General features: G+C 38.7%; 1 protein-coding gene across 1 annotated transcript; it reads right to left on the bottom strand.

Annotated features, from left to right (window-relative positions):
• Positions 1–3798: 3798 nt before the first annotated feature.
• On the bottom strand, positions 3799–15932 carry LOC127629650 (putative uncharacterized protein DDB_G0292636). The gene is made up of 7 exons (XM_052106788.1): positions 15803–15932; positions 15580–15665; positions 14968–15096; positions 11239–13169; positions 11040–11131; positions 10362–10529; positions 3799–6432 (listed from the first exon to the last, which is right to left on the bottom strand). The coding sequence occupies exons 4-7, from the start codon at positions 11252–11254 to the stop codon at positions 6427–6429; spliced, it is 282 nt and encodes a 93-aa protein (XP_051962748.1). The 5' UTR covers positions 11255–13169; positions 14968–15096; positions 15580–15665; positions 15803–15932; the 3' UTR covers positions 3799–6426.
• Positions 15933–16838: the final 906 nt, after the last annotated feature.

The following is a 16838-nucleotide window of genomic DNA, read 5'->3' as shown; positions in this document are numbered from 1 at the left end:
CCTTGACTACCAGGGGCCCTTGACTACCATGATCCCTTGACTACCAGGGCCCCTTGACTACCATGGGCCCTTGACTACCAGGGGCCCTTGACTACCAGGGGCCATTGACTACCAGGGGCCCTTGACTACCATGGGCCCTTGACTACCATGGGCCCTTGAATACCATGGGCCCTTGACTGCCATGGTCCCTTGACTACCAGGGCCCCTTGACTACCATGGGCCCTTGACTACCATGGGCCCCTTGACTACCATGGGCCCTTGACTACCAGGGGCCCTTGACTGCCCTGGGGGGGGTCCCTGGGCTTGAAGGTTGCGCGATTCAGTTTGGTGATCCCCCAAAAACAAACAGCATATATACAGAAGTATAACTAACCCACCACCCCAAACACATCCTTCTGAGACAAATGTCTCTCCCCATTTTCATCTCTCTCTTCTTTCAGAGTTCTGCAAATCAGCAAATTCTACAAAATGTCCTGCTGATGTTCAGATCTCTGACCCCAACCATACGGTGCATCTCAAACTGGCCAAACAAGCAAACTACTTTCCTGATTAAACTTTTAGCGTTCGTTTTGATTAAATATGCATGTGGACGTCTGACAGGGCGTGCCTGAAAAAAAAAAATGCAACATGACTTTTTGCATTTATCCTGCGGGCGTCTGGCATAGATTCAGAGAAAAAAACATGTCACAGTTTTTGATGGACGGCAAGAAATTCCTCTCTCATCCGCCTCTGGGCAACAATCGTCCTCTTCTCTTATCTCCGGCATACAGTTGTCTTCAGCCAAGAAAAGAAAGTCCAAAACAAGGTTTGGAAGCAGTCAGCGTCCCGTCCCTGCTGTTTCGATGCATTTTCCGTGCTGTTCCCAAACAGATCTGTGCTAAAACCTTCCAAATGAACCCAACATTTGCAGAAGCCTGCTAGCTGTTTGTATGAGAGTGTTAAAGTTTTCATAGTGTTTGAAAAACAGGTCACTCCATACAAGTTAAGCTCAGTCATTTGTAGCATTGATGATGTTGATTACCACAAAATCAAGCAGTTACAGTGAATGGAGCCAGTCCATAAAAGCTGAAATACACACCATTGCAAAAGGAGAACAACAAGACGTAAACAATGAAAGTGTTATCATGCGATACTTTTGAAACAATGCGTAGTTTAGCATTTACAGATTGGCCTCTTTAACTTCCATTGTAAGTGTGTCACTGTAACCACAATACTTGCTTCTAACCTGCCTAAAATTGTGTAGGTCTCCCTCGTGCCGCCAAAACAGAGCCGACCCGCATCTCAGAACAGCATTCAGACACGCTATTCTTCTCAGCACAATTGTACAGAGTGGTTATCTGAGTTACCGTACACTTTGTCCGTTCGAACCAGTCTGACCATTCTCCGTTGACCTTTCTCATCAACAAGGCGTTTCCGTCCACAGAACTGCCTCTCGCGGGATGTTTTTTGTTTTTGGCAGCATTCGGAGTAAATTCTACAGACTGTTGTGTGTGAAAATCCCAGAAATACTCAAACCAACAACAATCATGCCACTGTCCAAATCAGTGGCATGATTGTGTTGAAGCTGGTGCTCCCAGCATGCACTGGGTTTGAGTGCTTAATGAGCAATCCCCATTTTTATGGTTGATTGTGGTAACATCTTTTTTTGTGCAGTCTGAAGGTCAAAATGATGTGATCATGATACATATTATACAATATGACCTTTTTATTGTTACAGTCATTGTGTTTAGTGTGCTCAGACCTGTGTCTTGTTTTTATTGCCTGTAATGCAAGGTGATGTTGTCCAATAGACTACATGATTAACATAGGTACATGATTAACCTTAGCGGTATTCAAAGCTATTTACACTGCGTCTCATTCACACACACTCACACATCAATGATGCAAGGCGCTAGCCTGCCATTGGGAGCAACTTGGGGCTCCGTATGTCATGTGGTACATGATTAAACATGATTATAAGATCCAATAAAATGTTCATATAAATTTGACTCTGTAAACAGTAAACTAAAATGTGTCGGCGGACAATGACGCTTTCTGCCTGTCAATCAATTTGCGCGTTCTCATTGTATTGTAGCTACAGCGAATTATTGAGGCTTAATGCCATTTTTATGCCATGTTGTTCATAACAGTTGCCAGTGGAGGGCGCTGTTTCACAGCTGTTGCTTTAACAACCATTTCTGCTCTCAATAAAGCTCATTTGGTATCTTTGGAGGGCGGGGTTTTGGAAAGAGGGGTCTGGCTAATTCAACGGCTCAGTCTTGTTGAAGTAGAACAGTTGAAACCTTTTAAATTTTCTTAGGAAAAACTGTGTGCAAAAACTTCCTTAATAAATATTTAATCTTCCTAGTCATTTTTTTTTCATTCGTATCACACATTGCACACTTTAATGTTCTATTTGCACACTTTAATGGTCTATTTGCACACTTAATGTTCTATTTGCACACATAATGTTCTATTTGCACACTTTAATGTTCTATTTGCACACTTTAATGTTCTATTTGCACACTTAATGTTCTATTTGCACACTTAATGTTCTATTTGCACACTTTAATGTTCTATTTGCACACATAATGTTCTATTTGCACACTTTAATGTTCTATTTGCACACTTTAATGTTCTATTTGCACACTTAATGTTCTATTTGCACACTTTAATGTTCTATTTGCACACTTAATGTTCTATTTGCACACTTAATGTTCTATTTGCACACTTTAATGTTCTATTTGCACACATAATGTTCTATTTGCACACTTTAATGTTCTATTTGCACACATAATGTTCTATTTGCACACTTTAATGTTCTATTTGCACACATAATGTTCTATTTGCACACTTTAATGTTCTATTTGCACACTTAATGTTCTATTTGCACACTTTAATGTTCTATTTGCACACTTTAATGTTCTATTTGCACACTTTAATGGTCTATTTGCACACATAATGTTCTATTTGCACACTTTAATGGTCTATTTGCACACATAATGTTCTATTTGCACACTTTAATGTTCTATTTGCACACTTAATGTTCTATTTGCACACTTAATGTTCTATTTGCACACATAATGTTCTATTTGCACACTTAATGTTCTATTTGCAGACTTTAATATTATATTTGCACACTTTAATGGTCTATTTGCACACTTAATGTTCTATTTGCACACTTAATGTTCTATTTGAACACATAATGTTCTATGCAAATGTTCTATTATTGGGCCAACTTGCTACTTTTCACTATACAGCTGTAAACAATTTTAAGTATTGACGGGTTTTGCTGGTATTTGTGTTAAAGCTTTTCTTTGTTTGCTTCTGTACCCATACAAATGTAAAATAATGTCCTATATTTGTAAGTACTGAGTGACTATGTGAGCTGAATTCACACAGCTAGTAATACGTTTTATAATCACCTTTATGTGCAACCTAAATTGAAATGTCCCCACACAAAATAGACTAGCACACAGACAATAAAGCAAGACTTAGACGTGTAAACTGAAGTTCCTCTATTTCCTCTTGGAGCTTTAAGCATGTAAGACCCCCATAATCTCACTCCAATGACCTCCAAACACTTTCAACTTATGCATATTTAATTAAGTTGCTAATTAAAGCCATCATTTTGTTCTCTTTTCCTGGTGACATTGAATGATGAGCCATAATTCATTTGTGCCAAATGGATGCTTTGCATGTCAGAAGAGAGGACGATTTGTGCTGTGTCATGATCTACTGGGTCGTCGAGGCAGAGATGCGGCCACACCTGAACAACATTATGTTCGAGTGAGAAATGAACCACACAGGAACTTTTTGAATAGCAAAGATGTTTATGCAGGATCTCGTGTGTTTACTGTAGTGTGCACATTTTCTGTATGCATGAAATACATGGATGACCTACAAAATATGCAGCATAAAACCAACATGCATTTCACTATATGCGCTAGTGATTTTAAACAAATGCAAAATAACTTCACAAGTTGATAACTGGACACCACAAACATGCAATTTGATGAGATCATGTGACAACAGTGAATACCAGGACACTATAAAAACAAATTATATATATAAAAAAAAAGCATATTGTTGACTCAACGTAGACAAAGTAATAAATCAACAAATCTGTTACATTTAAGAAAGGTGGACTTACATTTCTAGTAAGCCGACAACGAATGTAGTTGATTCAACATTTGTTTTTGAGTTGAGATGGTAAATACGCTTGTTAATCAACTTTAGTACGAGTTGATAGAATGACAATTGAACATGTTGACTGGAAAATTTCACTTTGATACAATTAAAGGATTAGTTCAACCAAAAATGAAAATTCAGTCATCCCTGAAAGATATTTGTGACAGCTCTAGACTCTGTAAACAGCAAACTAAAATGTGTCCGCGGACAATGACGCTTTCTGCCTGTCAATCATTTTGCACATTCTCATAATATTGTAGTTGCGGTGAATTATTGAGGCTTAATGCCATTTTTATGCCATGTTGTTCATAAGAGCTGTCAGTGGAGGGCGCTGTTTCGCAGCTGTTGTTTTTAACTGTTTCTGCTTCTGTGTCGGTCTCAATAAAGCTCATTTGGTATCTTTGGAGGGCGGGGTTTTGGAAAGTGGGGGCGTGGCTAACTCAACAGCTCAGTCTCATGGAAGTAAAACAGCTGAAATCGCTTACAGCACCTTTAAGTTGAATTTATGATGAGATCATGTGATGACAATGAATACCACACCACTGTATATATATATATAAAAAAGCATATTGTTGACTCAATTAACGTAGTCAAGTTATCTTGCTGCTTTGACTCAGTTAAGATACATTAATACTAAATATACATTTCATTCAACTTAAGCTGTGTTGACACCACAAAGAAATAAATCGCCAAAACTGTTACATTTAAGAAATGTGGACTTACATTTATAGTAAGATGACAATGAATGTAGTTGATTCAACATTTGATTTTTGAGTTGAGATGGTAAATACGTTTGTTAATTCATCTTGAGTACGAGTGGATAGAATGACAATTGGCTTTAAGCACTTTGATATAATTAAAGGATTAGTTCAACCAAAAATTTAAATTCAGTCATTGTTTACTCACCCCTGTGTTGTTGTAACTATATATGTCTTTCTTTAATTTTCTGAACACAATGTGAGTAATTGTGCATAAATGTTGTGCTCCGTGATGTCATACAATGGGAGTTCATGGTGAACACCTCTTCAAGCTTCAAAAGAACACAAAAGTATAATTCAGAAGTCTAATTAATTATTCATGAGACTCATGGTTGTTATGAAAGCATACGATAAGATTTAGTGAGAAACAAACTGAAATATAATGTATTATTTAGTGAAAATGTTACTGACTGTTGATCTTGTGTGCGTTCATGATAGGGCACGAGAGCAACAGTTCACGCTGCCCCCCGTGACATTAGGGCATTCAATCGAAAACTCGTTTTGTTTATCTAAAAACAGCGATAGTGACAAGAGTTGCACACAAAACAGAGAACAGAACTTGCTAAACATGTCTGAAGAGTATGTAGTCCAAGAATTGATGCATTTCTATGCCCAGCCTTATTATTTTGAGTACTCGTAAATCAAACAGAAACATAGAGGAGGCTACAGGCAGCCACAGTCACACCGTGTCCAAACCTGACGGCAAACGACATGTGATAACATATATATTTTCTATGTTAATCAGAGATTTTGTCTTAATCAGCAGTGACGAGCGACGGGACATTCTGTTGATTTCTGTCATCGTGCAAGTCACTCAGTCCACTGTGGACTGGCACCGGTCCGAAAACAAACAAAAAATAAGGCTGGGCATAGAAATGCATCAATTCTTCAACTACAAACTCTTCAGACATGTTTAGTGAGTTTTGTTCTCCGTTTTGTGTTCTGTTGTCACTATCACTGTGGAGGACCTGCTTCATTTTTTGGGTTTAAACATTAAAATATTTCTTTTTACAGGACACAGTTTCACTTGCTATTCACAACAGCAGGCTGTAAACAATGTATAACGTGCACTATTCAGTATGTATTAAGATAGTATCCCATTCCAAACATAGCTTATGTTAGAGATTAAAATGCACCAAACTGACCAAACTTGATGAAATCAGAAAGAGTTCACCAACTGACAGCCACATTAAGTTAATATAATATTATACTAGTGTTTATTAAACCAGCAAACAATATGACATAAAATAATTACCAACTCCGTCTCATTTATTCCAGTGTTTCAGTACATAAAACAGTCAAACAAGATTTTACAGGTAAGTAGCTCCACCTGGTGGAGGGGTTTTAAATGACATCTCAGAACAGCTTCCGTGAAGACCTCAAGTGTATATGTTTTCCTAAATGACTAAAGATTTAATATATTGTGTTTCTCTGTAAAAACCACATTATAAGGTATTTTACACTTTGTTTCTGGAGGTATTACGACTTCAGCCTTGTTTTAGTCCTACAAAAAAGACAGGAAGAGACAAAGTCAACAAAACCAAAAACAATGCATGCAAGCATGAGATATATGCCTTCAATTCTGAACTAACTCTGTTCCAAATCCTCCATTATTACCAAAACACTGGTGCGATACGTGGAAACGTATTATAGTTGTGGTTAAGATATTATTAGTGCAATAGAAAGACAGAAGTCATTGTTTTGCTCTGTGATTTCAGGCATTGTTTCTTGCTTTAATGAGCACATATTCCACCTGTAGGAAAGATTATTAAAGAATACAGATTCGATTTAAATATGCATCTGATAAACGATACCATGCAATCATTTCAGCCCTATAGACACATTTGTACAGTGTACTAACAGTATTAATGTCTGTATGTTTGTGAACTGTGCTCTGTTCTGCACTTAATACAGTCCTACAATAAACCGCTCTGGGTCTTAAGACTCATATGAGGCTGTTATCAGTTATGAGATGTTATTAAAGTGCAAACATTCTCTCCTCGGCAGACACCGAGCGATAGTTGAGTTGACTACAAATGTTCCCAAACAGAGCAAATAATGCCCCCAGTGGCTCCCTGATAAGTTTAGAGTTTATTGCACTGGCTTTCATATCTCTCAATAATCTTGCACATTAATATGCTGTGGATATACATGCCAAATATAACATGTTTTTAAACACTTTAGGCCATTAATTTTGCCTGTTATTTACAGGAAACTTGCATGTGTGCATTACATTACATTTACATTTATGCATTTGGCAGACGCTTTTATCCAAAGCGACTTACAGTGCACTTATTACAGGGACAATCCCCCCGGAGCAACCTGGAGTTAAGTGCCTTACTCAAGGACACAATGGTGGTGACTGTGGGGATCGAACCAGCAACCTTCTGATTACCAGTTGCTTTAGCCCACTTTACATTACAATAGTATAGTATAGTTTTACATGCAAACTTTGTGCTCTAGTGGATTTAAGAACCACAGAACTAAATCAGGTTCCCACCTTTTCCTTAAAAAAAAAGCACTGGGTAACAGTGAGGCACTTTCAATGGAAGCCAATGGGGTCAATTTGTAAACGTTAAAACACTGTTTCAAAAGTATAGACACAATATGTGTGTTAACATGACTTTACTGTGGCAACATCTAGAGGGGGTAAATGTAGCGATTTTCCGATGCATCGCAATCTTGATCGCGATTCTTAAATCTCAAGATCGATCTTTCACTCTATGCGCAACCCTCTACTACAATGAGAGGAAATCACTGGCTGGTAAACAGTTATGATTCACTCACCAGCAGGGCTGGACTGGACTCATTTTTGCTTATCGTGGCCCATTTGGCTATGGTTACCCCATGTGACTCTACCCTCCCTAGCAACTGTGCCCCCCCTCCCCTTTCTAGCGATTTTTTTTCTTTTTTTGATTTTCTCCCATTTTTCTCCCACATTGGCATGCCCAATTCCCAATGTGCTCCAAGTCATCGTGGTGGCGTAGTGACTCGCCTCAATCCAGGTGGTGGAGGACGAATCTCAGTTGCCTCTGACCGCTAACCCGCGCATCTTATCACATGGCTTGTTGAGTTCGTTACAATGGAGACGTAGCGCATGTGGAGGCTTCTTGCAATTGCAGCTGGACCACTCGGTTCTCCCAATGGCCAGTCCGCCCTTAATTGGCCCCAAAGTGCATCTGCCCACCGGGAAAATTCCCGGTATGCCAGATTACAAGTCCAGCTGTGATATGACCCAAAAGTTGTGTTCGCTGTCCTTTTTTGCATATCGTGGTGCCGTTTTGTGGTCCGTTCTGCATAACGCCGCGGCTCATTTTAGCTTATCACGGCCCAATCGGCCAGTCAATCAGACATCAATTTGTAGGCGAACACGGAAGTCTAATTCGCCATGGCTCTTTTCTGGATTTTGGTGATGGTTTCCATAACCAAATTCGTTTTCCTTTTTGATGGGTTTTTGAGCGGGAGGTTAACCCAGATTTTGGGTGACCATGGGACGTGTCTACTGTAAATAATCATTTGTGGTGATCAGCATTATGCTACGAATGCTGTCGATTGAACTTAACTTGTATTGAACCCGGAACATTCCTTTAATAGGTCATTTAGGACATGTGTTATGAACCCTAAATGAATGGGTAACTATGGTAATAGGACATGTTGTTGCACACAAGTGGGCGGGGCCTCCATCGCATACGCTATCTCACTCCCTTCTTGCTCATCAAAACTTTACAGCATATTGTTCAGTATGTTTGCATAAAGATATCCCTCTCTGTGTCTGAATGAAGAGCAGCTATTTTAGGAACTCATCTGGGGCTGTGTCTCAAAATGTGTGATAAGCGACCTTTAACTGTTGAAATGTAGCGTGGGAGTGGAATAAATCGTAGAAACCTACTGAGATATGAAACGCTTTACAACCGTACATTTGGAACACACCTCAAAATCAGCCTGTTTAACAGATTGCATTATCACGCTATTTATGGAGCCCAACCCAGATCACGGTGACCATTACAGTCTATCTACAGTCTGGATATTATTAGAGCTAATAAACTGATATAATAACCATCTCCCAACCCAAACTGCTATTTCTCATTGCAAAGCTGCGATACAGTTTGCTCTGTGATACATTTATGACATCCGACCTGTGCATTGAATGTGTGTGTGTGTTAAAACAGAACGCAACAGTAGAGATTCAAAAGTAAAAATCCCATTTTTAAATATAAATAAATCAAGTAAAAACTTTCAGAGATTTTTAAGCAAGTGGCGAGTTGTTCATGGATGCCGCAGTGGATGGCAAAAAGCCTCCACACGCGCTACGTCTCCATGGTAACGAACTCAACAAGCCATGTGATAAGATGCGCGGACTGACGGTCTCAGACGCGGAGGCAACTGAGATTCGTCCTCCACCACCTGGATTGAGGCGAGTCACGACGCCACCACGAGGACTTGGAGCGCATTGGGAATTGGGCATGCCAAAATTTAAGAAAGAAGAAGAAGAAAAAAAAAAAACACTAGAAAGGGGGTCCGGTTGCTAGGGAGGGTAGAGTCACATGGGGTAACCTCTTCGTGGTCGCTATAATGTGGTTCTCGCTCTCGGTGGGGCATGTGGTAAGTTTTGCGTGGATGCCGCGGAGAATAGCGTGAAGCCTCCACACGCGCTACATCTCCGTGGTAACGTGCTCAACAAGTCACGTGATAAGATGCGCGGGTTGACGGTCAGATGCGGAGGCAACAGGGATTCGTCCTCCGCCACCAGGATTGAGGCGAGTCACTACGCCACCACGAGGACTTAACGAGCGCATTGGGAATGCCAAAATTTAAGAAAGAAGAAAAAAAAAAACACTAGAAGGGGGGCAGTTGCTAGGGAGGGTGGAGTCACATGGGGTAACCTCCTCGTGGTCGCTATAATGTGGTTCTCGCTCGAATAGCGTGAAGCCTCCACATGCGCTACGTCTCCGTGGTAACGTGCTCAACAAGTCATGTGATAAGATGTGCAGTTTGGCGGACTTGGAGTGCATTGGGAATTAGGCGTTACAAATTGGGGAGAAAAAAACAACTAGAAAAAAATAACAATTTTGATTAAATTATTTTTTTTTTGATAAATATAGAAAAAATTTATTTTAAGTTTGTTGCGAAATAATCTCCCTGCGTAAGTAAGAAGAGCAACTCGACTGTCATTCACAGTGCGTCATTCGCTGCACAGCTCTTTTGGAGCGCTTTGTTTGCAGCGATTCTCTGATTGGTTGATCTCTCTGGAGCATCATGGGTAGTGTAGTTCTTCAGCCACAATTCAGCTATTAAACACTTTTTTTCTAAAACATGAAGTTTAAATAATGTGGACTGATCGATTAACAATCTCAGACCTCACGTTATAGAGAAAATGAATGGGATTTATACTTCTGGACCAGACTTTTACGCTCTATTGTGCACAAAAGTTACCTTATCACCGTCCTTCTTGTGTTCCTTATCTTTCTTCTTCTTCTTATCTTTATCTTTATGTTCTTTGTCCTTGTTTTTGTGTTCTTTGTCCTTGTGTTTGTCTTTATGTTCTTTGTCCTTATGCTTGTCTTTATGTTCTTTATCCTTGTGTTTATCTTTGGAATCACTCTGACAAAATATACAAATATATATATATATTAAAAATAGCATATTTAAATTTCATATACAATCAACAATCTTGCATGTTACATTCTTAATGACCCTAAAGACTTGTTGAAATCACTTGATGAACACATCCTCTTGAAACAGGAAGTTGGGACAGGGCAAATCAAAAGTCTCCAATAGGTTAAACTTTTACTTTACAGCCACAAACTATGATACACAATTCTCATTGTGATTTCATAAAGACGTGTAAAAAACTTTTTTAGATAGATTATTAAAGTCCAGACTCAATAACTATGACATTATCAACTTGCCTATCAATATCTCTTATTTTCCCTGTGAGTGGAATTATATAGTCTGTTTTTGTCTGTCTCTAATAGTCAAATTTGCCTCATCGCATGTTTGTATAATACTTCAGAGAATTGTGACGTCACAGTGATAACACTGATCACAAATCTTGTCGTTTTGAATTCTGATAGCCTGATTAAAACATGATTAATGAACAAACACGCTTACCTTGTCCTTATATTTGCTCTTGTCTTTAGTTTTCTCCATTTTACCCTCCACCTGAATGCCCTCTTCTTTCTTCACCTTATCATCTCCAAGTGCTGAAAGGGAAAAAAATCTGCGCTTTAGTTTCACTTTAATGAAAGATCAATTAAATATTTATTTATTCAGAAACATGCAAAGTTAAAGAGGTTTTGGAGCTGTCTACCTGCGCCTGAGTCCATGATGATGCGATTCGTACTGAAGTGTGGTTGAGTTAACTGCGCACTTTACATCCTCAAGATCTGGTCTCAGCTTGAAATCACCCGCAGGGCGTGTCTCATGAATATTTATTACGTGACTAGACATTTTCATCCATATGAAAATATGATTGGCTGAAAGGCAGGGGCTGGTCACTTCAAAAGGGGCATTTATTACCTTGGCTACGTGCGAGAGAAATTTTCGGAAAATAACTTGAATTATGGATACGCCCATTTTAGTACACAATAACATATCAAAGATCAAATAATATAAATAGGCTACGGGTACCTTGTTCCAGAAGCCTATAGAATAATTAGATATATTATTCTTATAATTACATTATTCTAATAAGAAGGCGCTAAACAGCCATGTTGGCTCATGAATATTAATTAGGTGTTGTTCGAGCCGGGAATAGAAAACTGCATATTCATGAGATATTAATTGCGTAATGCGACGTACGTTAAATTGGACTGTCTGATGGGATAAATGGTAATATCTATAGGCTACAGATACCAGGGTACATAAGTCTTTAGAATAATTATATTATTCTAATAAGGAGGAGCTAAACAGCCAGTCTGGCTCATGAATATTAGGTGCAGTGCAAGGCGGAAGTAGAAAACGGCATATTCATGAGATCATATTAATTACGTAATGCGACGTACGTCAAGGAGGAAAGTCTGATGGGCTAAAATGGTCATATCTATAGGCTACAGACGTCTTTAGAATAATATTATTCCAATAAGAAGGCGCTAAACAACCCAGTGCGGTGCGAGGCGGAAGTAGAAAACTGCATATTCATGAGCTACATCGTGACTTGGAATTTCACATTCACAAATAGAACGATTTCTTCAAACAGTAGTACAAAGCCACGCCTATTACCTTGTAATTGTATATATTTTAAATATTAAAACTATTTAGTACGAATGCAATTTTCCCTTGTTATTTTTTCCACACTGCGTAGACAGCTGAGGGATTTCTAAAACACATTACTCCCTTTTAAGGCTTAACTCAGAGTTTGGCGACCTCGAGTGTCGAGTTCCTATAATGACACCACTTAAAATAAATAATTTAAACCACACCATAAATGTTGACCGTTCTTTTCTTCCGAGATTCATAAAAGTGCACATAAATCACATGGCATTATAAATATGTCATTAGAATAATTTATGATGAAAGGGAGGCGGGGCAAACCCTTTTGAATAACCAGGGAATATTTTGTTTATTCCTGCATACACAAACTTTATAAAGGCTTGGCTATAAAACAAAGCTACTGAACATTTCCATCACTTTTGTCCAAGAAAACAAACAGTCCATTAACACACATTGAATAATAGCGGGGCATGTGGTCGCATCACACAGGGGGAGTGGTCACAGTGGACACCAGCAATTTACGGACACTGATTTGAGAATTTTTGAAATATGAAACATTAAGATCTTAAAATAAACCCCCCCAATACACATCCACAACAAATCAGAATTATAACAATATAATATAGCATCATAGGCGATTGTCCATTCTAAATCAAAGTGAAGCATAAACGAATGGAAAAAGGTACAGTACATACAAACATACCAACCATTGTTTTGGACATTGTATTGCAATGAAATAAATTCAATTTAAACTACAACAAAGACGTTGTTTTGACTTAAAAAAAAAAAAAAAAAAACACTGCAATGTTGTGGATGTTTTTTTCATGACTATAATTGGGCAAATATTTGCATCCATTCAAAAATTCAATTTTTTTGTACAAATTTAAGAGGGTTTTGAATACATCGAAAAGCTCACATTTGTGTAATTGGACTCTCAAAACGTTATAGCATCACCCTTATGACAACTTCCCAATGTGACCACTAGCCCTGGTCCCCCCTATGTCTTCAGTCTTCAGTCTTCGTTTAGTCCTACAGAGACAGAGAGAGAGACAGAGAAAAATGTCAATTTCATATTACAATTATAATATTGCAATGCTTGGATACAGTCAAGAATCACAAGACCAATTAGTTGGGACTTGCTAAAACGGTTTCAGCAAAATATAATGAATTATTTTGGTAATATACAGTTGAATTCTGACTTTTACATGCACCTTAGCCAAATACATTTAAACTCAGTTTTTCTGAGAATTCCTGATATTTAATGGTAGAAAGGTTTGTAGACCTCCTTGCTCACACACGCATCGGATTGAGGTCAGGGCTTTGTGATGGCCAATCCAATACCTTGACTTTGTTGTCCTTGAGCCATTGTGCCACAACTTTGAGGCGTGCTTAGGGTCATTGTCCATTTGGAAGACCCATTTGCGACCGAGCTTTAACTTCCTGGCTGATGTCTTGAGATGTTGTTTCAATACATCCACATTATTTTCTTTCTTCATGATGTCATCTATTTTGTGAAGTGCACCAGTCCCTCCTGCAGCAAAGCACCCCCACAACATGATGCTGCACCCCCCCCATGCTTCACAGTTGGGATGGTGTTCTTCGGCTTGCAAGCCACACCCCTTTTTCCTCCAAACATAACGATGGTCATTCATTAGACCGGAGGACAGTTCTCCAAAAAGTAAGATCTTTGTGCCCATGTGCACTTGCAAACTGTAGTCTGGCTTTATTAAATGGCGATTTTGGAGCAGTGGCTTCTTTCTTGCGGAGCAGCCTTTCAGGTTATGTCAATATAGGACTTGTTTTACGGTGGATCTAGATACCTGTGCAGATGCTGGAGGAAACGGGTAGACAAGGTCCTTTGCTGTTGTTCTGGGATTGATTTGCACTTCTCATCAAACTACGCTCATCTCTAGGAGACAGAATGAGTCTCCTTCCGGAGCGGTATGATGTCCGTGTGGACCCATGGGGTTCATACTTGCGTACTATTGTTTGTACAGATGAACGTGGCACCTTCAGGCAATTGGAAATTGCTCCAAAAAGGATGAACCAGACTTGTGGAGGTGCACAATTTATTTTCTGGAGGTCTTTGTGGATTTCTTTAAATTTTCCAATGATGTCAAACAAATGGAGTTTGAAGGTAGGCCTTAAAATACATCCACAGGTACACCTCCAATTCAGTGCACCTGCTATCAGAAGCTAATTGGCTAAAGGTGCCACATCATTTTCTGGAATTTTCTCAAGCTGCTTAAAAGGAACAGTTAACGTGTATGTAAACTTTTGACCCACTGGAATTGTGATTATGGTCCATTAAAAGTGACACAATCGGTCTGTAAGCAATTGTTGGAAAGATTACTCATGTCATGCACAAAGTAGATGTCCTAAACCAAACAATAGTTTGCCAATATGAAATCTGTAGAGTTGTTTAAAAAAAAAAAAAAAGTTGGCCACATCTAAAAGAAGTGTAATTTTCCCCCATAGTACATGATCGGTATGGTAACTGGGATAGGTTCTCCCACACAGTTGGGCGAGGCCTCCCTTGTTGACCATTCTCGCAAAACAGGTTCATGGCTTGCTGATATAAACGTCCCAGCATTCATTTGAAAAACTCTTTTGCGGGTGTGTCTCAAAATGTGTGAAGTTTGAGTGATAAGCGACATCGAACTGTTGGGATATTGAAAAGGGTCTGAGGAAACCCTGAAGAATGAAGTAGATAGTGCATTTTAAACGCTATATAACAGTAGGTTTATAACACCTGATGACGGATGCCATTCGTGTGTTTAATGCATTAAATGTGTTAAGGTTAAGTAGTGTTGAAAAGCCAAGTTACCTCATCACTGGAGGAGGAAGAGGAGCTGTGACCTTCCTTCTTGTGACCCTTGTCTTTCTTCTTCTTGTCTTTATCCTTGTGCTCCTTGCCTTTATCCTTGTGCTCCTTGCCTTTATCCTTGGAATCACTCTAACAAAACATATCAAAATAACCAATAATGACGATAATCAATAACCAATCAGATTCCATCTATATGCTTTGACCTTTGAGCAACATCTTTGGCACAGAGGCGGTTTAGCCGGTCTGCCAGCCTGAGCAGATGACAATGCCAAAACCCCCTTTAATAACATAAACTTGACCAGCCGGATTAGGCTGCTAGACAGGCAAAACATCTTTAGGCAGGAAACCACCCTGAGGGAATTATTAATATTCAGCAAACAGATAACTAACATCAACATTACTTCCATATGCAAAGTGGTCAACATCATTAACTGCTGTGCGTTTGGAAGTAGTATGAGATCATTAACCTCACATTGGCAGGTTATTGCATGTATTAGTTACCATATAAACCAATAAAGTACAAATAACAACTCAAAACAAAACTTATTTTCTCATGTTATGCGTCTATTGTGCGGTTGATTCCGAACCATACTTCTGAAAAAACATGTTTACCTTGTCTTTGCTCTTGTCTTTATCCTTTTTTCCAAACCCAAATATTCCGTGCACCTCCTTGCCTTCCGATTTTTTCACCTCATCGTCTGAAGAAAGTGGGGAGAAAAAAGAAAATGACTAAAACAATCCCAGGGTGTGCTTTTAGTCTCGAGCGATATTAATACGTGCAAGCAAAGATGAACTCAAGCGTTGCATTTATATCTTAAAAGCTTTGTCAAGTTACCTTTCCCTGACATGACTGGAATCGGATGGGTAATCAGTCCTTACTGTAACCTGATCGAGTTTACGGCAGTATTTATAATCAAGGTGTGTGTTTGTCGGCTCGGATCCACCCAAGAGTCCCTCCTCCATCCACCTGTCCGTAATAACACATCACTGACGTATTCATCAACAGAAAACGCTAGGCTCATGAATATTAATTAGGTAATGCGACGTACGTTAGGTTTGACTGTATGATGTGTTAACATGGTGAAAAACAGAATCCATCTATGATGATGAACATGATGAAGGCGAGGTTTGGGAATATTAATGTGATATTTTGACTGGACTGCTGGTATAAACTTATTACATATTCATGAGATAATATTAATTACGTTATGCGACGTACGTTAGGTTTGACAGTCTGATGTGCTAAAATGGTAAAAAACAGAATCCATCTAGGATGATGAACATGATGAAGGCGTGGTTTGGGAATATTAATGTGATATTCTAACTGGACTGCTGATATAAACTAATTACATATTCATGAGCTAATATTAATTACGTTATGCGACGTACTTTAGGTTTGACTGTATGATGTGATAACATGGTGAAAAACAGAATCATCTAGGATGATGAACATGATGAAGGCGTGGTTTGGGAATATTAAATTGATATTTTTACTTGACTGCTGGTATAAACTAATTATATATTCATGAGATAATATTAATTACGCTATGCGACGCACATTATGTTTGACTGTCTGATGTGCTAAAATGCCGAAATACAGAATCTATTTAGGATGATGAACATGATGAAGGCGTGGTTTATGACTGTTAATTAGATAACTGGACTCCTGATATAAATCAATTACATATTCATGAGCTAATCCCTCGCCATAGTAGGATCATATCATTTAATTTAACCTATTTAAATTCACGCCTGTAAAATTGTAATTCTACAGTATGTTTAACTAAATTAAGAGGAATGTTTTGATATAATAAACTGATTTCTTCATGAAATCTCATTTTGATCTTTAACATAGATAGCCATAAATGGAT

This window comes from Xyrauchen texanus, chromosome 36 (genome assembly GCF_025860055.1).
Source record: "Xyrauchen texanus isolate HMW12.3.18 chromosome 36, RBS_HiC_50CHRs, whole genome shotgun sequence".
In the NCBI taxonomy this organism is placed as follows: Eukaryota; Metazoa; Chordata; class Actinopteri; order Cypriniformes; family Catostomidae; genus Xyrauchen; species Xyrauchen texanus.
The sequence above is the reverse complement of the archived record's forward strand: the minus strand, read 5'-3'. Positions and strand labels throughout refer to the sequence as shown.